We start from the raw sequence: 25,526 nt of genomic DNA on the forward strand, positions 1-25,526 counted from the left end.
CTCCAAGGTGTTGAGGGAAAGAACTAAACTTAGGCTTTGTACCAATGTTTCCTGCTCTCTCACATTTGTACCCATTCCCAACATGATTAATAAAAACTAATGAATTCATTTGTGCATCAACATCTCCATATTATAAGGCTTCTCCTCTCTGGATATTAAAGGGGAATTAAGTTGATTAGAGCAATAACTCTGGCTATTAATTAAAACAAGTATGGGGCAAACTTAAAATAACTGATAGTACATATTAATTTTTTACTTACTTTATACACGGTTCCAAAAGCACCTGAACCAAGTACTTTTACTCTTTTGAGTTCAGTTTCTTTCAAAATACGAAGTTGAGCTTGATTGGGCGCTGTGCCACTTGGAGTTAAGGGTTCTACCAACTAAAAATAAATAAATAAGACAGGTTACAACTTCCAATCCAACAACCAGTGCCTCTCTCTCTTTCTCTATCCCTTGCTGGTTCCCATTCTCACACATACAAAAACACACAAGCACGCTTTTTCTTGAAAAACAATATTTTTGTAAGATGGATGTCACCATTCCTTCAGACCCTATCCTTTCTCTGCTCCTGCTCTTTGACTTGGTGAGCTGGAGTTATACTGGGCTAGGAGATTCCCATCCCCCCATTTTTAGAAAAACGTAGAGACTAATTAGAGGCTCTTCATTCTACTTTTTCAAGCCCCTTTCTTTTTGGCATTTCCAGCTAAGACTTAGATGCCTGCATACTCTAGTGAAGTTTTCTTTCTCATTTAAGATGGTTTGGCAGATCAAAACATGAAATGGTGCCTACTTGGCACTTAATAGCCAGAGTAAACATGTCAGAAGAGAGGGGGAAAAAAGAGTTAGCACAATGCCAATACTCCTGGACAGTGCTTCCAAAACTTCCATGTACATATCAATCACCTGAAGCCCTTGCTAAATGGCAGATTCTGGTTCAGCAGGTCTGCAGTTGGGGCTGAAATTTGCTTTTTACAGATCTCCCAAGTGATTCCTCTGTATGATGATGGTCCCTAAACATATTTTAAGTTGCAGGACCTAGATATCTTCTAGATCAAAAATTCTAAAATGCTGTGAATCTATTCTAGATCATGAGTGAATGCTAGGAAATGCAAAGGAATAAAACTACACCAAGGACTGAGATTCATGAGGTTTGGTTTCCTGAAGGAAGAATGCTAAAACTGTTCTTGAGATGATGAAAAGCAGGTTGTCATGAAAAAGGACATTGACATCATGAACAGTTTAGACACAGCATCAAGGAGAAGGAGGGTACCACAGGGAGTGGAGCAGGTCTGAAGGGTGAGGACCACAAGAGGATGATGTGGACTGGGTGTGGCTGAAGGAGGTAAACTTAGGCTGGTACTGTTAGATGTCATAGTTTACGTGCCATTCAGTCAGAGAGGGTGAATAAGCAAGGGGAAAGGTATGTGAATGTGTGCCAATGTCTTGCTTATGTGAGGAAAAAAAATGTAGACAATGAAGAGATCCTGGCACCACAACGTCTATATATCCTATGTTCAAATTTTAGATGTTTAATTATGCTTAAGGAAAAGGCAAGTGAAATAGAAGTTGCTGTTTTATTAAGTTAAATAAAGGAGCTAAATTTTAAACACAGACAAATAGCTTGTACTTTATCAGCATAAGGGAGTAATTAAGGGCTACTCCTACTCAAATTATCTTGAAAACCAGCACAATATTACAAGATGTCTGTTTATAGGGGTAAGTTCACCGTGGCCCTCCAGTGTGGTTATTATTATGCTTCTGTGAACATCATGGTTCACTGAATTTAGCTGCACAGAGTGTTGAATGGAGGTAAGCTTAGCCATGGCAAGAATTTTGGGAAGAAGATGATAGAAATTATCAATAAACTTAGGTTGTTTTCTAACAGTCTGACAACAAATACACTTTTATTTCATCTTCACATTTACATTGTTAAAACACATAACTGCATTTAAGTCACATAAAAGAAATCTTAGAAACAAATCACAAACTTTTTTGTTAAATCTGAAAAAAAAGAGTATCCTGAAGAGAATCCCTTTGATTTGAATTCGCCTCTGTTGTGTAGCATTTGGTTAGTATATTTTGATAAATACACAATGAGTAAGTTTTATGAATTATTTTTAAAAACCCTGTTCAAAAGTCAAATAAAATCATCTGCAAGATTAGAGACTAGATTTCCTACTTCAGGCTAGCTTTATTTAAATATATATATTGTATCCGTGCTGTGGCATAGACAATGCAATCATTTCATATTTTGAAAGCTTCACAATTCTACCTGAGATGTTTAGTCTCTTATAATTACCTGGGGTATCATTTAAAATTGTCTTAAAACATGTTGCTTTTCCCTCCCAGGAATTTGAGTATTATACCTTTTAATAAAGGATAGTTTCATTTTGTGAGCCAAAATAGTGGAAAAAGAGTTACATTTACAGTCATAGGTTTGTATACCAGGGCTACCATTCACAGGCTTAGAAAGCAACTTATCCTTCTTGCCCCCTCATTCCACATCAGTGAAACAGGTAAACCAATAATTACCTTAGAAGATTGCTAAAGAAGGCAATGGTATATAATATAGAGTGAAAACTTTGGAACATTGCCTGTCATATGTAGGCACTGAATCTGTCACTCTTCCAGGGGTAGGATCAGCTGTCATTAATACATTACAGCATCTATCAAAGCGTCAAGCTCACAGTGCATCTCAGTAAGTATGTGTTGGAAAAATATACATTTCCTACTTTTATTTTGTAACAGAAGAAAGACAAAAATCTGAAGCAAAAGTTTTGGAAAAGTATGGAAACTTGAAATACATTCTAATATACCATGCTTTAATAAACTGTTCACTGGTGAGTCAAATTTCCAGCTTCAATATTAAGGATTTAAGTCAATCCTTTTAAAAATTTCTCTTCTATTGCCCAACCAGCATGGCTCAGTTGTTGAGCATTGACCTATGAACCAGGGGGTCATGGTTCAAGTCCCAATCAGGGCACATATCCAGGTTGCAGGCTTGATCCCTAGTGTGGGGTGTGTAGGAGCAGCCAATCAATAATTCTCTTTCATCATTGATGTTTCTCTCTCTCTCTCTCTCTCTCTCTCTCTCTCTCTCTCTCTCTCTCTTCCTCTCTGAAGTCAACAAAAATATATTTTTAAAAAATCCCTCTTCTATTTAGATGGTAAAAAATCATAGGTATTTACTTATACTGAGAGAAAGATAGGAATGAATTCAACAGTTACCTAATTTAGTCCTACATAACTTTCTACATAAATAGAATTTGTAGAAAACTTTCTGCATAAATAGAATTTGCTTTTGGAACCAATCAGTATAAGTTTATTTAGTAATAAAATCCCAATTTGAAGGACATTCTTAGAAAGCACCATAGTAACAAAACAAAACAACTCTTTTCATAACAATGAGTTTTTCTGTACCTGGTTAAGAGACATAATTTTTCTCCTATATATTCCATCACCTAAATGTCCACGGCTGTCCCAAGCCTTCAATTCCTCTCCAAATATTATTTATTCACTTTTCAGAATTCTCTCGCTGACTGCCCCAAGCTAAACATGAGGGATATTCTATCTGCCTCCAGCATCCTACCTAAGCTGAAAATACACACAGCACATGCACTGTGCTCATCACATGTGTGAGCGTGAAACCAAGTTGCTCTGTAAACATCCAACTCAACTAGAAATCACTACTATGTTGTCCCATGTATACAACTAACTACCTTTTGAAAGTTTACTCATATCTATTGATGGGACAGCCCATTCTAATTTTAAACAACTCTAATCCTTAGGAAGCATTTTAATATATCTAACTATAAAGTAGCTTCTTCTATCTAATTATGATTTCTTGAGAAAAAGCTAAAATTTAATTCATTATCTGTGCAAAATTTATGAATGATTGAATATTTCCATTTCTGTTATTGTTAGGAGGAAAAATCAAGACTGTCACACTGCCAATTAGAAAAAGAAACAAAACCCAAGGAAGGCTATGTCTCAGAACAGATCAGCTCTGAATAGCTCAGCCTGGCAGGAGTGTGTGTATCAGGAGGAAGCGATAGTATTCCAGTTACGAAGAATCTGGTAATACATATTCTTCTGTAATTGTTTTTTCCCTATAACCAGTACAGTGAAAGCTATCAGCTTTCATGCTAGGGAACTCATAGCAATAGAAAAGAAATTATAATAATATATGGTAATTTACATATTCACAGTAACTAACATGCACAATATTAAATGCATCTCATAAATTGTGTGGTAAGGTCTGTGTGATTACAACACTAAGCTTTATCCTGTAAGCTCAGCCTTTCACTGCTGGAATAATGACCCCAATTAAAGCATAAACTGCTTGCCTGTCTGGCTTTATTTTGAACCAGAAAAAAACTATCCCTAACATTTTTCTAGATCTGCTACTGAGATATCCTCTATCCAGATAATTTCTAGATATACTAGAGCTTGATAATGGGACCCCTCCCCCAAAGAAACATCTGTCTTTTCCTCAATAAGGTAATTTCCTTGACCTCTGCTTTTGATCCTCTTTAAGCCATGAACATGCCTTGATTACTTTTACTATATACTCTGATTCTTTCATCAATTTTATATAACCTACTATAAAATATAAGCCCTCTGAACAAAATTTTCACTAGAATTAAAAATTGAGTATCTTTTAAAACCTCCAAACCTAGTGAAAATCCCTAAACACATGAAGAGAAGAAATAAACAGGTCACCTCTGTTTCCAGGAATCTTCTCAAGGCTCTTTTCTTCTTGATGCTCTTTCTTCTCGCATAAACTGCGAACGTTAGACCCATGATGACCAGGATAAAGAGCCCTCCAATGACTCCGGCTGCAATTAGAGGAGTTCTGCCAACCAGAATGGAAAAAAAATATGAAGAGAGAAAAGACAGAGGAAGAGCAAAGAGCCGTTGTATATATCCACATATGACAAATCTAGTCAGTTAGATGTAATAAAAATAAAAATGCTTTAGAGCTATGGCAAAACTTTTATGGTTAAATAAGTAGTTGTTTTTTCAAGTAATAATTCATGCACATACAATTAATCTTGGGATATGAGCAGCCACACATGCAATTTCATAAAAAAATAATATAAAACGTGGTAACAATGAAGAACTAAGGCCAAAATGTTAATATATGAGCATTTTAAATTATTTTAATGTAACTTTTATCTATAAGTGAATGGAAAATACATCTTAATTAGATTGTGATATTAGGTAATATTATTTTCAACATTTTCTCTAAAATAGTGGCACATTTGGCATTTTGGGCTTGATATATTTGTTGTGGGGGACTGGCTTGTGCTTTTTAGGATGGTTAGGAGCATCCTTGGCCTCCACCCACTAGGTGTCAGTAGCACCTCTATCTTCCAGCCATGACACTATCTCTAGACATTGTCAAATGTCTACACAAATCACCCCTTGTTGAACCTCACTCCTCCAAAATATGAGGATACCACTAAGAGAGATGTATTGGCAGAAGTGCTATTTCAAACTCTGGCAAAGGCAACTCTGTTGACAGGAGAAAGATAAAAATTGAATCAGAGTTATAATGACAGGAGTACATATTATTATCAAAAGTGTGCCTAAGCATCATTTGGCCATAAATCAGGTTTACAAATTAGGTTTTACATAAAAAGGTGTTAATAGAACCAAAGAGGGATTAGAAAGAGACTGAGTAGAGATTTTTATCCTTAACATTGTTGGCTAAGATGTAGTTTTGTTTTGAAATATATTTTTATTGATTCCAGAGAAGAAGGGAGAGAGATAGAGAGATAGAAATATCAATGATGAAAGAGAATTATTGATTAGCCTCCTCCTGCATGCCCCACACTGGGGATGGAGCCTGCAACCTGGGCATGTGCCCTGACTGGGAATTGAACCGTGACCTCCTGGTTCATAGGTCAATGCTCAACTACTGAGCCATGCTGGTCGGCAAGATGTAGTTTTAAAGTGGATTTTTATTATTTTTTAAGATAAAATATTAAAATTTAATTTAAAAATATTTCTTTAAAAGTAATATTTGTGGTTTTAACTTCTTGTTCTAGAATACAATATTATCTAGTAGTATATATGTATTTCTGTATTTCAGAAAATATTTTAAATTTTCAACTCAAGGCATAATTTTCAGTTCAAATGTTCAACATATCCCTGAAAAGCCACTATTCTACAAAAGGGTGTATTTTTGTTTCCTCAGCCCAATTATTTTTTTTTATATTTTATTGATTTTTTACAGAGAAGAAGGAAGAGGGACAGAGAGTTAGAAACATCGATGAGAGAGATCGATCAGCTGCCTCCTGCACGCCCCCTACTGGGGATGTGCCCGCAACCAAGGTACATGCCCTTGACGGGAATCGAACCTGGGACCCTTGAGTCCGCAGGCCGACGCTCTATCCACTGAGCCAAACCGGTTAGGCAAAGAACGCGACGGTGAGAGCGCCGAATCCTAACCACTAGACCACCAGGGACTGTCCTCAGCCCAATTTTTAATTGCAAAGTATTTAAGCATGATTTAGAATAGTGCCCAACATTTTGTTAATTCTAAACTTACACTAAACTCTAAACTCATCATGTTTATTTTGCAAAGAATAAGTGATATGTATTTATAAAAATATATGTCAATATCACTGTAAATGATAAGAAATTATCTATTTGGTATTTATTTATTTTTTTCTGTGTGTGTTAAGAAGGATCACTAAGTATGGACCAGAAATTGGAAATATTGGGTTATGAAACAGTAGGATTTTAAGTAGGGAAAAATTGAGACTGTGTGTGTGTGCGCGCGCGCGTGTGTGTGTGTGTGTGTGTGTGTGTGTGTGTGTGTATGCATAGATGCATGTAAAAATATCTGGAATAATATACAATAAGACACTAATCAGTAATTGTCTCTGAATAGTATCACTATGGTGCTCTTATTTTTGTGTATTTACTTGTGGGAATTTTCTAATTTTCTACAATGTATTTATTTCATTTTTGAAATAAAAGTTTACTAAATTAAAAAAAACACACACACACAAAAAATAAATCACTGTCTAAACCAAGCATTTCAAACTCGCGGCCAGTGGGCCACATGCTTTGCTTATTTGGGCCGTGTTAGCCTTTGAGTTTAACATGCTTGGTTTAAAAGTTTATTTTTATAATACTGACTTTGTTTTCTTTTCTTTCTTGAATGTTTATTTGGTTATTTTATTGTTTTAAATATATTTTTATTAATTTTAAATATATTTTTCAGAGAGGAAGGGAGAAGGAGAGAGAGATTAGGAACATCAATGATGAGAGAGAATCATTGATTGGCTGGCTCCTTCCTACATGCCCTTTACTGGGGACTGAGCCCGCAACCTGGAAATGCCCCTAGGACTAATGCTGGCAATTGCCAACTAAACTATATTTCTGAAAGTATTGCCTCTTATATATGTGAGCAACAAATGTTTATCCATTCAATTGTTAGACCAATTTAGAGAATCAAAGAGACCTCAAGCTAACAAGTCTTTATACAGTGTGTGTGTGTGTGTGTGTGTGTGTGTGCATGAATGGTTCATAAATTAAGGTCAGAAAGATGATTCTCTGTAATCTTATATATATTTTTAAAAGATATAATTAGGTAACATTGCTATGATCCTATACTTTAGCTTCCTTCTGACAAATTAATAGTGGCCATCAGATAAAAGCATGAGTCTAGCATAAACCAGAGGTTAAATGTATTTTCAGCAATGTACTCCATGTTTCTTAATTTGCTCTTGCTATCAGAAAACATATAGTTGATCAAAAATACGTTGCTTCTTTATTTAAAGAAAATGCTTAAAATCACTTGTCAACTGAGATAGAAAACACAACTCTGAAAATAACATTTTCAATAGTGTATTAACTATGGAAGCAGTTTAAAAATAGCAAGTTTATATAGGAGAAACATAAGATTTGATTGACATCAAAGTCAAGGTACTGATGGGTTTTATAAAACATGTAGTGTCACTAACAATTCACTTCATTTTCAATGGGAAGTAATCTAATAGAAATGAAAATGTCAGACTTTCTCTCCAGATATAGAAAACATTCACTTCCAAAGAGCTAAACCAGAGATTTATTTTGTCCTATACACTACCCTTAAATTCAAATAATTTAAATAGATTAAATATAAACTTTCCATTCTAATAATACTTGTATATTTTTCATGAATATTTCTTTTTACAAGCATTATCTACTTTTACAATAATATGTAAAATAGACCTTATAACCTCCATACTTAATAAGAAATAGACTCTCAATAGTTAATATACCTAGATAAGTTCAAACATAAATGATAATGCTAACATTTTACATCTTAGAATCTCAAGTCCCTTAATTTTTTTTAGTTATGTCATGTTGTCTCTCTTTCTACATATGATTCAATCGAATTGTTTTTTAAAGTAGCTAAATATGATTCATCAGATTTTTCTTCAATACCTGTATTTGATAGTAGAGAATAAAAATGCACGTGTTTATTTAGGGGTTCTAATAAATTCTTTGATTTTATATTTACTTACATCTTACTACTGTGATTTTCATCAGATTTTTGTTTCATCTGCATTGCTATGTTCAGTGTGTTTTAAATTTAATAAAGACTTTATGCCCTTATTGGAGTTTGTAAGTGACATTATTCTTTACTTAGATTCATTTCATTTGTTTTCTCAGTTAAGGGGGTGTTTTGGGGGAGGGGGGCTTTAAAAATTGCATTTCCTTTAAGAAAGGCAAGGACAAGCAGTGTCTGTTATCCTACTGACAGTGCCTCTGAGCTGCTACTCTCTTCAGTCTTCCCCAGAGCAGCTTGGATTTAAAACAGGAGGCCTTGAAGCACTAGGAAACACTGAAATTCCACACAAGACATTTTAAGGGTTACTGCCTAGGGCAAGGAGAGCCGCATTAACAGGATTTTTTTCCCTCCTGCAAATTGTGCTTATTCTGACCCAGAATTCCACCTGCTCTATAAATATGACACATATTTTCCTTTTGAGGAAATGAATGTGATCTGGGTCAGAATCTGATGTAGGCCTCAGTTGACAGTTACAGTATTTGTATGTCTCTATGCTTTGATTACAATTTGAAATTCCTCTGTTATGTCTTAAATATGACCAGGATATACGTAAGTGCTGAAACATATGACTTTCAGCATACTCTCCCTCTTCCTAAGCAAATTTGAATGCTTCGTGATTTTTCTTCATGTGTTAAAATAAAAATTTTTTCAATAATGTTTCAATATGTAAATGTTACATATTATTTAATACAGAGTTTCAAAGCATTTCAGTGGAAATATTATCATCAATATGTAACATCATCTGGATTCTTTATTTCTAGGATTAATAACTGAGAAAAATTTCTAACAGTTTCACAGTAATTTCTTCCTTCTCTTTATAGGCAATATTTACACATATCCATGTTTTTTTTTGTTTGTTTACAAGTCATAGGAAAGTATACAACTTGTACATTTGATTTTTGAAGCAATCATTCTATGGTTAAAGACACCATCCTGAGAATATCTATAACTCACCTATGAATTTTACACCTCTGAATTTTTTCCAGATTAATTGACGTGTAATTGAAAAATAACTGAATTTGTATAAATAAAACTGAATCGGAATCTGACCAGAAATAACTTTTCTTTTAAAGGTCCTTTTACTGGTGAAATTCAACTATTTTTTACCAACAAAATGAACATAATTTTATATGGTAAAAACATAAAATAAAATAAAAGGTCTTTGAGCTCAGATCAATTTTTGGTGCTCAGATTATTTCATTGTTTACATCTATTAAACAGCATCATAAATGTCTAAATTAGTAGAGCAGTTTTATCATTGTCTACATAGTTCAAATACATAAATATGTTTAATACCACAAACAAAACATTGTAAAATTTTAATTAAAAATACATTATCTACAAGTACTACTCCATCCTATTATGTACTCATTACATAGACATGGTAATCTGAAGCAATATGACAAAAGATTAAAAAATTGAGGATAAAGCTTTTAACTTCAGTTGCATTACCTACCAAAATGGTTCAACATGTTCTGGAATTTATTAGCTTCACATAAAGCAGTAAATATATTTTCATAAACTCTGCTTTATAAAAAAAGTGGAGGAGGTTAAATCATTGCAGACACCATTCTTTGTTCTCATATGCTAAATTTTCTTTAACCTCAAAATTGTCATTCATCCTAAGGACTGTAATTTCAGATACCTGTGTTATCAACTGAGATTATATCCTATTGCAAAATGCATCTCTCTATATCTACCAAAGCATTAAGCCACACATTTGTGCAATGTTTACTGCGCACAATAAATTACATAATACAGATGTAAGCAGTCTCATTTTCTGAGAATTTACAACCTAATTTTTAAAGTAATAGTTTGATTTCTCTTTATATGCAATTCTGTATATAAACATCTTTGAATAGTTTTGAAACAGGAACTTTAGGAGAATATAGGCAGGCTTAGGGAATTTTTAGAATCGGGGTCCATGGAAAAACACAGGGCTACAGACTGGGAGAAGGTACATCTCCATAACACAAGGAAGCCAGGTGCAGATACATTTCCATAAGACAAGGGAGCTGGAAGTAGCCAAACTAGGTCTATATTTACCAAAGAAAGAAAGAAGAAAGCCCAGAAGGAATGGAAGGGCTATGAGGGAGGAGGGCCTCAGGAATCACTAAAGTAACCAATTCAAAAGGGAATATTAACCAATCAGAGGGGATATCAGGACACAGGAACTGCAGCCTTTATAAACCATGGAAACAGGAAGTCTGTGGGACCCTTTCCCCCTTCTCATGTGGGAGTCCATTCTGTGGGACTCTTTCCCTCTCCCCACATGGAAGTCTTTACTTGTTCTTCAATAAATCTCCACCTTTGCTATACCACCTTCTGTCTGTGGATTCATTCTTTGACTCCAGCGGACAAAGAATCCGTGTTCCAGTCCAAAAATTCCATTTCAGTTTAGTATACTTTTTATACACCCCAATCCTCGCCTTAGAATAAAAACATTTTTTTAAATAAAACGCTTTCACCAAATGTTAAGGAAATGTCATTCTTTAGAAGTATCATTCTTTTCACTCAGATAAGTTTTCTACTTATTTTGCCCTGCTGATCGAGGCTCCTTTCCTTCTGAGAGGACCTCCAAGTGGTCACTGAGGAGCGGATAGCCTTTAAGAATTCTTAAGATTTGGAGGAAGTGTGATGGGAGAAGAGTTTCAGAGGCAGGTACAAGTGTGGGAGCAGATGCCAGGATTTTAGATATCCATGCAGGCTCACTGAACATTTCTTGCAAGATTAAAGAATGCAGCTACTTTTACTGGGGGTTTTATGTATGTGATGCCAAATAATTCTTCCAACATAATTAATTATGTATGATGAATCTGTGGTGGGTTACATACATCTTGCCCAAGGTCACAAGCATTCTATGTGGATGGGCAAGACTTGAATCTTGGCAGCTTTGGCTCCAAAGACTACTGCTTCCATTAAAATATGATTATAAGCTTATATGAGAAATATTATTCTGGTAGCAAAGAGAAGCCAGGGAACAAAGATATTTTTAAGAAGACTAGTTAGCTGACTATTTTAATAGTCCTCATCAGTGCCAATGACTTGGGAAGTATAGGGGATGAAGCAGAAAAGCATTACAATAACAGAAATGATTTTTTTTAAAGTCTAAACTCAAGGTGAGGAGATATAAAAGAGTCATCAAAGATGGCTGAACCCCTCCCGATGCCTGGGTGAGTGGAAGGCTAATGAGGCAATTCATTCATGCTGTTATAAACAAACTAGTGGCCTGGTGCATGAAATTTGTGCACAGTGGGGGGGAGTGTCCCTCAGCCCGGCCTGCACCCTCTCCAATCTGGGACCGCTGACTCCTAACTGCTCACCTGCCTGCCTGCCTGATCACCCCTAAACACTCTGCCTGCCAGCCTGCTCACCCCCCAACTTCCCTCCCTGCTGGCCTGCTCACCCTCAACTGCCCCCCCCCACTGGACTGCCGGCCCCCAACTGGCCCTCCTACCGGCTTGCTCACCCCCAACTGCCCCCCTCCTTGCCTGATCACCCCTAACTGCTCTGCCTTGGCCCCGCCACCATAGCTTTGTCCGGAAGGACGTCCAGAAGGTCTCCAGGTCTAATTAGCACATTACCCTTTTATTAGTATAGATAATTAGTATTACCCATTTAAACTGGAGTTGGGAAGCCCTGAAGATGGCACTCTCACACACTGCCATCCAAATCCCAAACAGGAAGACTTACACAGAAGAACAATTTCTCCTTGCCAGGCAAAACACCTTTGCCAATCACTACCTGAGCCTCTTTATTTGGATGCCTCAGGCTTGTGGTGGGATTTATAGCCCAGCCAATGAGAAACTGCCACACTCAGCCAATGAGAAGCCGTTACCACCCTCACTTTTCCAAATCTCTCAGCTTCCTCTTTTCCCCTGTAAAAGCAAACCTTTCTCCTCTGTTCTCCAGACTTGCCTATGGTTTGCCATACTTTTTTTTTTTTGTCCCAAATTGCTATTCTTCTACTATTCCCAAATTAACCCATCTTGCTGTCAAAATGCCTGCCTTTTCTTTTCTTTTTTTTTTTTTAAGGGCAACAATGGACATAGGGGAATCAGAAGAAAGATAACACTTTGAAGGGAGAGGTTTTTAGTTATTTTGAATATGTAAATTAGAGGCACTGAAGGATATATGGCTATATCATTATAGGTTTTATCTACTTTTAAATGTCTGTGTCCACTTGTTTCTCCTATAATTTTGAAACTTCTGTGCTTATTTTATTAGTGGCACCACATTTTTAATAAAGAGAGCTACAGATAACAATGTCATTCCCTTTGAATTTTTCCCCAATCCCCCCACTCCAGCCCCAATGCTAAAAAAGCAAAAGAGAAAAAATATAGTTCAAGGTTTTTTTTGTCTTTTATTTTTTCTTTAATTTCTTCCCCAGCTTTACCTTTTGTTTTCTGGATACCCTGTTATTGTATGTGGTTTGATTTCTCTCATTAAGGTGCATTCTGTTGCTTCAATCTGTTTTTGTTCTTACCTCTTACTGACCTTTTGAGAGCAATCATTTGCAAGCATAACATACTGCTAAAATACATATTCAATACATTCAAAATCTTGTTCATACTGTTGTACGTGGAGCTGCTCGTCACCTCAGGTAGCACAAGCTGGAGCCAGATGCCTTAGTAAACCTACATGGATTTCTGTTCATTTTGAGCCCTCATGGCAGCCCCTTTTTGGAGAATGTAGTTTGACATTAAATACTAAAATTTATAAAGAAAGTTCTTTAATTTAAAAAGATAAACAGATCTATTCTATAAAAGGCTGCTTCCCTTTTTATTTTATTTTTTATGATTTAGTAGTTTTCATAGGAACAACCTTATATTCCAGATATAAACTACTAAAGGCTAATAAACAGCCTCAATTTTATTGCCATCACTGAGACCCAATTCATTACACTTTGCTATCATATTACACGAATATCTCTCCCTAGCACTCTGGGTCTCTCTTATATACTCTCAGACTAATGTTGATTTAGTTATTTGCAATTATTCTCAGTGAGTTCTTTATTTCCAGGTAAATTATAAACACCATGAGGTTAGTGACCATTATTTCCAACTTTTTATTGCTCTATACCTCTTAATAACATTCTTTAAGATTCTCAATAATTATCACTAAATAAATCAAATAGCAAATGGGATATTTTGGGTAATAATTTGTTTAAGAAAATGCAGTTACTCTACTTGATGAGATATTTTGGTATTTGGAACAATTGTGAAAATAGCAAAATATGTCCTTTGCATTTATCTTCTAATAGTTGTCTGTAATTGCTCACTTCACTTCCCCTCTCTTGATTCTTGAATTAACTCCTATTACATTTTTAATCTCTGTTTCTCCACCACACCAGCTCTTGTCAAAGTCACCAGTGGTTTCCTTATTGTCAATTTAACAGTCGTTTCTTAGACATAATATTTTGTTTTTTAATCCTCACCAGAGGATATGCTTTCATTGATTTCTTTTGAGAGAGAGAGAGAGAGAGAGAGAGAGAGAGAGAGAGAAAGAGAGAAAGAGAGAGAGAGATTAGTTGTCTACACCCCCCAGCCATGGATCAAACCGGAAACCCAGGTATGTGCCCTAACCAGGAATGGAACCTGTAATCCTTTGGTGCACAGGATGATGCTCCAACCAACTTGAGCCACCCAGCCAGGGCATCTTAGACATAATCTTAACCAATCAGTTAGTAACATTTCATAAGAGTGACTACTTTCCCTTTCTCAAAACAGTGTCTTCCTTAGACGTTCCATCAGAGCACTCCCTGCAAGTTTCTCCTCTAGCTGGTTAGTACTTTACAGTCCTTTTTGCAGCTTTCTCCTAATCTCCCTGACCTTTAAAGCTAGGAGTTGCCAGGACTTGATCATTGCATTTATCTCCTCTACTTACATTTTCTCTCTAGATATGACATCACCCAACTCTTTATGTACCGATAAGCAGATATGTAGCTTCTGTCCAGACCTGTCTTCTGAATTCATATTCAGGTGCCTTCTTGATGTCTCTACTCAGATATTTACTAGTATATATCATCTTTATTAATTTTAAATAATCTTTAATTCTAACACTCCCTCGCTTCCCCAAAAGTATTGCCTGCTCCTATCTAAGCTCTCCTATTTTGGTAAAGGGCAATTTTATCTTTCTGTATTCCTCCACATGGTACATCTATTAAAGCTAGCCCAAAATGTATAAACATATAATCAAATACTTGCCTCTTATTAATCCTTTCCTCTTTTTATTTCGGTACAATCTATCCCTTTGAGGGCAAAATTTCTTGAAAATCTATATAATTTACCTCTAACATATCTCATGGCATCTGCTGATTTCTAGTTTAATTTAGCTCAACTAAAAGTTCTGGAATGAAGTTGTCATTTTAAGCGTTTTATTTTCATGAATTATGTTTAAATTTCAAATAACTTTAGAGAGAGAAATAACTATATTTACATATTCAGTGCTAAATGGTAAAATAATGGTGTTTCTATTTTTTTAAGTACAAATATAAGTCCTTTAAAGTGGTGGAGTTGTCACAGATGTCTTTATGTTTCTTTGTAGGCAAAGTTATTGTCTCATGAAAAGAAGTACTAAATAATTGTTATATAAATAAATAACCAAATGAATAGTTTTCTTCAATAATTATTTACATACTGTTTATCTTAAATAAACCCTTAAAAGCACATATTTACATCAACAGTTTCTGAACTTCCCATCTATTTTTAAACTTAAAAGCACAATTTTAAATATCTGTAATGAAAGATATTTACAATGGTAAGAGTTATTTATTTAATACTTCTCTGAACATGTTTAATATTTGCTTATTCCTGATTTCATGCTAATTGGTAAAGTAATATATTCTTATAAAAGCACTGTACATAATCCTGAAACCAGTTATCATTTTGTTTGCCTGTTGTAGTTTAGTTGATCTCTCACCCCACCACACTGTGTCCAAGTCCCTGGTTGACTAAACCAACAGTCATTCCCAATCACCTACCACCTTCTAATTTAGTAATTTTTAAAAAGCTAAGTAACTTCCCCAGTCTCTCTACATCTTGGTGTGAACATATTTTGGACCAATGAGAGGAAAGCAAAAGATGGAGAAAGGAATTCTGGGAAAGGACAGGTACAGCTGATGGAGCTTGTCCCTCCACTCTGTCCTTACAGCTACAGTAGCCTTCTTCTACCAAAACAGAAAGATAAGAAAATTCTGGCACAGATGTTAATAATCCAGGAATCAATGGGAGCAATTTACTTACTTCTAGCCTTTTGTTATATTAAAAGAACAAAACAGAAAATTGTTTATAGAAGCCAACTAATATCTGGCTTTATTTAATGTATTAAAGAAAACAATTAATCTTTAAAAAAAAAAGGAAAAAAATACCTAAATTATGGCTGGTGAGCTTTACCCGTCAGGGTGATAAATTCTACCTTTACTTGCTTTAGGTTTAAAAAGGAGGTGTACAGCACTAATTGCTAAGACAGTAATCATTACTTGAGGATAAATTTAGTTACACTAGTACAATCAGAAGCCAAAGATATTTCATTTGTGAGGTATTCTTCATCATAATTCCTTACTTAAGGGTATTTCCAAAAAAAATATTGAAAAAATATTTCAGTATGAGTTCCTAATATACTAATGTTCTGTTCCTGCACAATTACACAATTGTTGGTGTTTGTAGTAATGGTGTAATTTAGAATCATTCTTATATATCAGCATTTGCAATTATCATTACATGTATTGAAATCTGTTAATTTCTCATAATGCATACAGGATGCTGTTAGATACTGATTAAATATTTAATGATCTTCTAATTTAATGAGTCCAGAATCACTGATAGCAAATCATAACCTGTCATTTTCCATGCAAAAATAAAATATGTTGACCTTCAGTTCGATATGTGTAAAGTAACACATTGAGAATTATTGATGATTTATGAATTAGTGACAGAATATTTTAAATGTGAAAATTAGCACAATTTCTATTGGAATTTAATATTCAAGACCGTCACCTCTTTAACACATGCAGAGACACCAAAACCCTCCTTCCTTTTGGCAAGATAACTTCATCTACAACTTCAGAGAGAATGTAGAACATTCAACAGAAACTCCCTCAGCCTTTGTCAATTCATCTATGTACACCTTTCTGTATCCTCTCCTGATGACCGGGTGATGGGCTTTTTTTTAAATCTCCAAATCTAATCTTTGCACATTTCCTTTGGCTCCTAATCTAGATTTTTTTGTTTTTTTAGGAGACTACCACGATTGATGACCTCTTTTCTCCCCTGTATCTCCAACCTTTCACTCTCTAAAGAACTTCCAAATGAGACTCAAGTTTCATACATCTTTCAAATGTCTTTCTTTTGATATAATTTACTCTCCAACTATTTCCCTATCTGTCTCCTTTCCTTCATATGCAATTTTCTCAAAATACATCAACACTTGACTCTCTGTATTTCCTACTCATTTTTTAATTCATATCTGCATATAGAAAGACTTCCATATCTGTATATTAAAATTCCCATTTAACATAACTTGGATTTGTTAAAATCACCACAAATTCAACACATCAATTCATGAGTTTAGTACCCCTCTATTGTGCCAAATCTCAGTTAATATTAACAATATCCATCTAATTTTGAAAGCTAGAAGCCCAGGAGTAATTATTAACCATTTCTTCTCTTAATTATGCCATATACAGCTAATCATTAAGCTCAGGAATGAATATTAAATTCTAAGTATTTGTTACATCTTCCCACTTCTCTCCATCTCCATTCAACTTTCTGGTTTCCCAATTCCCTACTTATTCATTTCCAATAGTTTCAGCCACCCACTTCGATTCATCATCCCAAATACAGGGTGTCCCCAAAAATGTATACACACCATAACAGCTGATAGCTCACTTTTGAAAATGAAATGTATTTTAATAAACACTGCCTTTGTAATTATTCAAAGTGTATGTATACACTTTTGGGACAGCCTATATTTATATTCCCAGTAACTCTACCTCCTTCAGAATCTTTAGTTCAAGTACCCTATTCTAAGACCAGCAGTTCTGTTCCTTTGAGTTCACCTGCTTTAGTATATCGCTTAAAAAAGAATATGGTATGTTTAATTGCATCAATCATGGGAAGTATATTTCTTAGCATAAATAACTTTTCACCTTATCAAACACAAAGAACAAAATGATGCATAATCTAGGATTCATACTCTACCACCAGAACTCATTACTACTCTCAATCAACTTCGCCCCATCTCATAAATCCTACAGTAAGAACAGTGGAGTAAAATCATCAACAATCAGTTAGTATCAGGTCTTATGGAAGTGGTTCTCATATGTAACACAGTGATTTTACCACATTTTTCCGGAATTTATAAATGAGTGACACTTTAGAAAAGATAAAAAACTGAGCCTATTTTCTCATAAATGTTTTATATTAGTCACAGAAGTATTAAGGATATATATATTAATATATATGTATAATTATATATATATCCTTAATATATATATTATATATATTATATATATATATTACATATATATATATTATATATTATATATATATATATATATATTCACATTATGTTCCAATATATAGGAGTATATGCTTAGATATCATGGGAGGTATCGGCAGATGTATTATTAGACAAAAATATGTCGTGTGGAAACAAGCAAAATACTAGACATTGGAGGAAAGCTCAATAGGTAAAATAACTTTAGGGCTAAGAGAAAGACAAAGGGTGACATTGTTTAAGGAGACTATAAAATATTCAGTCATCCTCATCATAGAAATAGCTCTTAACTGTTCTTCTATTTGGGAATCAGGCTGGGAGAAAGAAAAATATGTGGTCTTAGGAATCAGACACACCTGAACTCAGATCTTTGTTCTGCCACATCCTATATAACAGGGGTCCTCAAACTACAGCCCGCGGGCCACATGCGGCCAGCCGAAAACATTTATCCGGCCCGCCGGGTGTTTTTGCCGCCGCTGCCTGTCCTGCTTAGCAGCCGACTCGTCCCGGGCCCGCAGTGCGCATGTGTGGAATGTCTGAGGGACAGTGAACTGGCCCCCCGTTTAAAAAGTTTGAGGACCTCTGCTATATAATAAAAGCCTAACATGCTAAGTGTCCAGTCGTCCAGTCAGCCGTTCAACCAATTCAAGCGTAATATGCTAACGATATGCTAAGGCTGCTCAACTGCTCGCTATGACATGCACTGACCACCGGGGGGCAGATGCTCCCACCTGTAGGTTAGCTTGCTGCTGGGGTCGGCTGATCAGGGACTGAGCGAGGTGGTCTGAACTCACCTTGGAGCCCTCCCTTGGACCCTCCCCAGCTGGCGAACCTCCTGCGTCCCTCCCTGACCCTGATCATGCACTGGTGGGGTCCCTCAGCCAGGACCCCTCAGGGGATGTTAGAGAGCTGGTTTCGGCCCAATCCCATAGGCCAGGCAGAGGGACCCCACTGGTGCATGAATCCGTGCACTGGGCCTCTAGTACTAGCTAAGTGATTATTATAAATTGCTTAATTACTCTGAACCTGTTTCCCATTAGTAAAATGGTAATGGTGATGACTATTTTCATATATTTTTCATAAAAATTAAGTGTAATAATTTAGTGCAACTGAAATATATTAGGATATTTTTTAAAGAATGGTGAAAACAAGCTTCTAAATCTGAGAAAGTTCTGGAAAAATGTTGAGATTTTCCCCACTGGTCCTTCATTTCTTGGTTGTAGAATAACTTAGCTATCCATTCTGGGATTTGAAGTTGGGATCTGAACTCTAGGATTTGGGATCTAGAGTTTCAAAGAAAAAAAAGTAGCTTTGGGTGTAGATTTTGCTTTGTTCATTTACAAAAAGACTTTATTTTCCCCCTCTACAAGTAAACTTTTTATGGAAAGAGATTTTTGGATTGTTGTTTATTTTTACTCTACTAAAAGTAACTATAATTATTCTATAAATGACTTAAGCATATGGAATTCTTTACTCTGCGCAGAGTAGCAGAATGCCATAAAAATTGCAATGGCTACAAGCATTTGGAGTTTATTAGAGGTGTATTTTGCTTCCCTTATTATTCATTCTTTAGTACTGAGTTATTGTAAAATTACAATGAAATTATATCACTTTGGGTTTGAAGGTGGATGGTAGCAGAGAATGAAATCACTGAGAGAAATTTCTTTGGTAAATCAAAGTGTTCTCTGTTAATTAGCTCCTGACTACATGCATAGTATGTAAAAATAATTGTATGTTTATGAAAGAATGATTACTTAGGAAATGTGCTGTGGTAATAAGAAAAAAGCATGAAGAGAGCAATTTGAGTTAATATGTACACATGATTTTATGTAATCACATCACAGAAGGGGTCCTAGTTAATTAGATTCCTTTAGATATACAGAAAATATGAAAAACAAAGGTACTTAGGTCTAATACAATGTATGCTTAAGATATATGGGGAAATAATTTTGATTCTTGTATGAATATATATATATATATATAACTAACAATAGAAGCTTTGACCTATATTTAAGAAATCTTTCTGTATAGTGTTTTTTTATGACATATAAAAACTGAAACAATATTTTAATAGAAATATTGGCTACAAAATGCAATTTTAAGAGAGTCTGTACAATATAATTCTAAATCTTTAAGTGTAGACAAAACCAGAAATTCTAAATGCAGACTCAAATTATCATATTTTAGTATTCTCTTGTGAAAAATCCATGTGGACATATAAATGTACAGGTATAGACAATGAGTTTAGGCAAACAGATATTTTTCCTTGGCTGAGTCTGACTCATCCCATCTGTCACCTATTGAAGATGCAAAATTAACACCCTTCTGTGAATATGCAAAAGCATTGCCTCCACCATCCTTGTGTGTAAAACTGTTGCCAAAATATCATTCATAGGGAAAAGGCCTACTACCTCTCTATCCAGATATGACATTCTAGAATCAAAATCTGAGACCTCCAAGGTGGGGAAGCAAAAAAAAAAAAGTATTGTAATCTATATTTACATTAAATTTGTATTTCATACTTTTAAATATCTATCATCAATTCTATTTATGTAATTGCATAGATGTGTGTAAGGAAAAGATTTTCACTAGAAAGAGTATTCAAAGTTCCATGATGACCACTCTAGAGCAATGCTATTTAACAGAGACATAATACAAACCAGTATGTTATTTAAGATATTATAGTAAATATATATTAAAAAGATAAAATTCATGAACATAAAATGTTATTTAGCACAATATATTCACAATTTTTTAAAAAATATATTTTATTGATTTTTACAGAGAGGAAGGGAGAGAGAGATAGAGAGCTAGAAACATCGATGAGAGAGAAACATCGACCAGCTGCCTCCTGCACATCTCCTACTGGGGATGTGCCCGCAACCCAGGTACATGCCCTTGACCGGAATCGAACCTGGGACCTTTCAGTCCGCAGGCCGACGCTCTATCCACTGAGCCAAACCGGTTTCGGCTATATCCACAATTTTGATATGTAATCAATACAACAAAAATTTAATGAGATATTTTGTATTCCCTTTTTCATACTATGTCTTCAAAATCCAGAGTACCTTTTACAATTACAGCACCTGTCAATTTGCTTTAAGATAAAGTGCTCAATGATCACATGTGGCCAATGGTCACCACATTGAAAGGAGCAGGTGTGGAGCACTCTTGGGGAAGACTCACTACACTGATAAATACATAGAAAGGCCATAAGTTTGGTGTTAACATTGGGACAGTTTTATCATACTTGTCTATTTATAGCTTCCTGCTCACAAGTAACTGCTTACTGAACACCTTAAGTCAATGTGTATATTGCGACCTTACCTTATACAGTTATATAAAACAAAGGACTCCTGCCTGTCCAGTGTGCTCAGTGGATAGAGTATTGGCTCACAAACTGAAGGGTCCTGGGATTGATTCCACTCAAGGGCATGTACCTGGGTTGCAGGCTCAGTCCCCAGTGGGGGGCATGTGGGAGACAGTGAATCAATGATTCTCTCTCATCATTGATATCACTATAAGGACCACTTACACAACTTTGTGCCACTAAATGCTTTTGTTTAAAGTAACTATTTTAACTGTATGAAGAGTAATTAACAACTGAGTGATTTTATTCTTGCCTTATAATTCTTTGGTAATTTTGTATTTTATGAGTGCTGAAAGTATAGAACACAAAACAGCTGAAAAGAAGAAACTCACACCTTCCTTTACCTCTGCAAACTCTAATTCAAAAGTAAATTTAATATACAGAATGTGGTGGGATGAAGATAGACTTATAATAAAAAGCCTGTGCGCTTTTATTTATTGGAGTTAGGGATCATAACACAACTGCCACTCATCTAGGCTAACCATCGATAGGCCATTTTGGCCATTTGATTTGGACATAAGTTATGAGGCCAAAACAAACAAAGGAAAAAGATTATGCCATCCCTGCAAGTGGTGCCGGGAATACCACATAGTCTCTCTCATATATCACACAAGGGTCACGCTGCTAAAAGATAAACTGTTATGTGACCTCTTAGGTAATAACGAGTCTACCATAAAGTAAAAATGTGACAAAGGCATTAAAATGCGACAGGAATATAAAACGTTTCAAATACCTGCCCATGTGAGATTTAGAGAGTTAAACTGAATTCAGTGACCTCTACCATATGGTGAAACATCTAGATTAATTAACTTGGAGCTGATAAGCCAGATAAAAATACTTGAACATATACCTAGTAGTTTTCATAATTTCTGTCATGAATTAAAAAAAAATATTAGTTTAAATGTTGGATTGCTAACAAAGAATAGTTTACCAATAGAGCCTTTGCCTGTTGAGATGAATAAATTTAGGCCCTAATGAAATAAGAGATGAAGATTATAAAAATCTTTATATTTGACAAAGAAACTAAATTAGAATAGAATCTAATGTTTTGGATTTTTTCTAAATGCTTTGTTCTATTAGAATCTATATAAAGAGAGCATTATACAAGCTAAAATAGATAGCACCTAAAAATAATAAAAATAACTTGTTGAACATATTTCTTCATAAGATTCTTGATGGAAAAGGAAGCACATCAAAGAAGCGCATCAAATATAAATTCTGTTTCTCAGACATATAATTCAGATGAGGAAAGCATGGAGAAGCTCGAACATATCAAGTATTATTTTATTGCAAGTAGTATATTCTAGGAGGCTACATGTAAAGAAACAGCCACATTCTATTCTATACTATCCAATCTTTCTGGAAGAAATTCTAGCAGCAGCCTGGAAAGTAAATGGAGTGTGGATAACCAATTCACAAATTGCAAGCTTGGGAAAGAATAACACTGCTTAGAAAATGAAAGTCAATCAAGATTGGAAACATTTCACCTGTTTTCATTTAAATCTTCAATCTTTTTTCCTGCTGGTTTAAGAAACAGCATACAGCATGGAGGGGCTGGAGGGAGTATGAACTCAGTATTTGAAAACAGCCACATTGACATGCTCAAGGAAATTTCTGGTGACTAAAATTTTATTTGACTAAGAAGGAAACCAGGCATTTGGATACTCTCCCAGTCACAACATCCTTCAGGAAACTTAAAGCTATTGTTTTCTATCATGCTTTTTTTGTCCTGCCTATATATAAGATCCACTTTAATTAATTAAGACAAAAACTTTTAAAAAAACATCATGAATTTATAAAAAGGTAAATTACCTGAAATATTACTTGATTAGTCCCCTGCTTTCAATTAAATGTATACCCACCCCATTTCAGAGCAGCAAGCATTTACTGCAATATTAAAGTCCTGAAAAGGGGACGGTTGTTAATTTCACTTTTCATTCAACCTGCGCCAAAATTCCCCACGGTCATAAACACTCTTCCAAAGTGTACAATCTAAACCTTTCCTGTAAATTCCAAACTGCCTTATAAATAGCCTCTGACAAGTCAATGGAATCAAAGAACAGAGTCACATTGCTTTAAATTTAAGTCTAAACCAGGTATTACATTTTAAGACAGGTATTAATTAAATATATCCACAGTTTTCTAAAAGGAACAGTTGGCCCCCTATTATGAATTCTTTGAAATCATTATATTTAAAAGTCTCATACAAAATTGAAATGCTTAAGACCTGAGAAATTTAACATGTCAATTCTGTAGCAACTAAACTATTGAATTAATGCCATACTGATATATATATATAATCACAACCTCATAATATTTTCAAAAAGATTTATTTTTCCAGTATTTCAATTAGAGAATGAACTGTCATAAGGTCCATATACTAGTTAATGGATCCTGTGCATCATCTCAAGTAATCTTCACACCAATCTTACTAGGTTTAACAATTCCCAATTTAAAAATTACCATTATCATCTCATTTTACAGATACCAAACATGGCAGAGCCAATACTGGGACCCAGGCTTTCATGTTCAAGAATCCCGGCTCTTTATCTGCACAAAGGTGTACAGGTGATTTTTCACAGGAATGATAGGTGAACTGTACTATCTAGTCTCTGCTGCTGGCCTTGATTATCTATGTATTTTTGTCAAAAGCTAATCTGAATTAAGTGCATTAATCTGAGACTATAGAGAATGGCCTGGGATCCCAGGCAAGTAATAGGATTAAAAATTACCAAATCCCTTTTGTTTAAATGCTGGAAATACTAAGTCAATAAGAAGATATTTTGAACAAAAATTAGGCTCTGTAATAACTCTGACCAAAAGTAACCTCACAAGTTGATCTGATCATAAATTCCTAATGGGGCAGGTCATGGGTGGTCATGCCCAAGCCTATACAAGTTTTATCTTAGCCTTAAGCAAGCCCTGTTCATTGTGCTTGGGTATGTAGGTAACTCACCACTGAAATGCCCGGAGTAAACCTCTTTTTCAGACCCCTGGAAGGCTTAACCACCCTTAAGGGAACACACAATCTTGTTAACTATCCTGTACCTTGCTTTCTCCCACCTTCATGTAATCTTCCTTATGTTCCCTCCTTAAATCCAGATGTCTAAGAGGGCATGAGCGGGGTAGTGGGACACATATATAATACCTTAATCAATAAAGAAAAAAAGAAAAAGAAAAAGAAGGCACTGTAAAATTGTCCTTCTCCAGAGCCGTGGTCTGCAAACTGCAGCTCGCAAGCCACATGCGGCTCTTTGGCCCCCTGAGTGTGGCTCTTCCTAAGCCTGAGGAGTACCCTAATTAAGTTAATAACAATGTACCTACTTATATAGTTTAAGTTTAAAAATTTGGCTCTGTTGATTAATGAGTTTGCCGACCACTGCTCCAGAGCATTTGAGGTTTTGCTCCCTGACATGTCACCAGTTTGGTGTAAATAAACCCAAATACACTCATAAAAATCCTCTAAAGTTTTTATATTTTGTATGTTGACAATACACTATGATTTTGAGCTACACAACCTCATATGGCATTGAAAACCACAAGTGATCAATCACTATGGCTTTAGACTTTTCTCAGTCTCTGTAGATGCCTCTGCCTATGACCTACTGCCATTGGTACCTGTGGCTCTCATGACAGTGAGAAAGAAATCACTTCCCTTCTTTCAAAGGACCATCAGAGGAGTAGAGGTACATATGAAAGCTACCTGGGTTACTTTGAGCGACTTCCCTCCTCCCCCTGGGAGGTGTTTTCCCCACCCCCAACATTAAAAGTCCTTGATCTATAGAGAAATAATAAATAACACATATTGAGTGATTTATCTCAGTCAGGCACTGTTCTATGGACTCATTCAATCTTCACAACCAATTTATGAACTATATTAATATTACTATTTTATATATGAAGAAAGTGAGGCTCAGATAAATTAAGGACCTTACCCACGGTCATACATCTAAAAAATGGTAGAGCCTGGCTTTGATCTCAGAAAGTCTGATCCCAAAGATAGCATATTTAATCACCATACTATACTGCCTCTAACTAGATCAGTGATGGCGAACCTGTGACACACGTGTCAGAGGTGACATG

At 35.3% G+C, this 25,526-nt stretch overlaps 1 protein-coding gene across 1 annotated transcript in view; it reads right to left on the minus strand.

Moving 5' to 3' along the window:
* Nucleotides 1-25,526, minus strand: part of ERBB4 (erb-b2 receptor tyrosine kinase 4) — a 542,534-nt gene that overhangs the window by 189,758 nt on the left and 327,250 nt on the right. The window contains exons 14-15 of the mRNA XM_023763286.1: nucleotides 4,726-4,858; nucleotides 261-383 (exon numbers count right to left, since the gene is read on the minus strand). Of these exons, the coding sequence (XP_023619054.1) occupies nucleotides 261-383; nucleotides 4,726-4,858 (256 nt within the window). The remainder of the gene's footprint in view (nucleotides 1-260; nucleotides 384-4,725; nucleotides 4,859-25,526) is intronic.

Source organism: Myotis lucifugus, unplaced genomic scaffold (genome assembly GCF_000147115.1).
Source record: "Myotis lucifugus unplaced genomic scaffold, Myoluc2.0 scaffold_3, whole genome shotgun sequence".
NCBI classification, from domain to species: Eukaryota; Metazoa; Chordata; class Mammalia; order Chiroptera; family Vespertilionidae; genus Myotis; species Myotis lucifugus.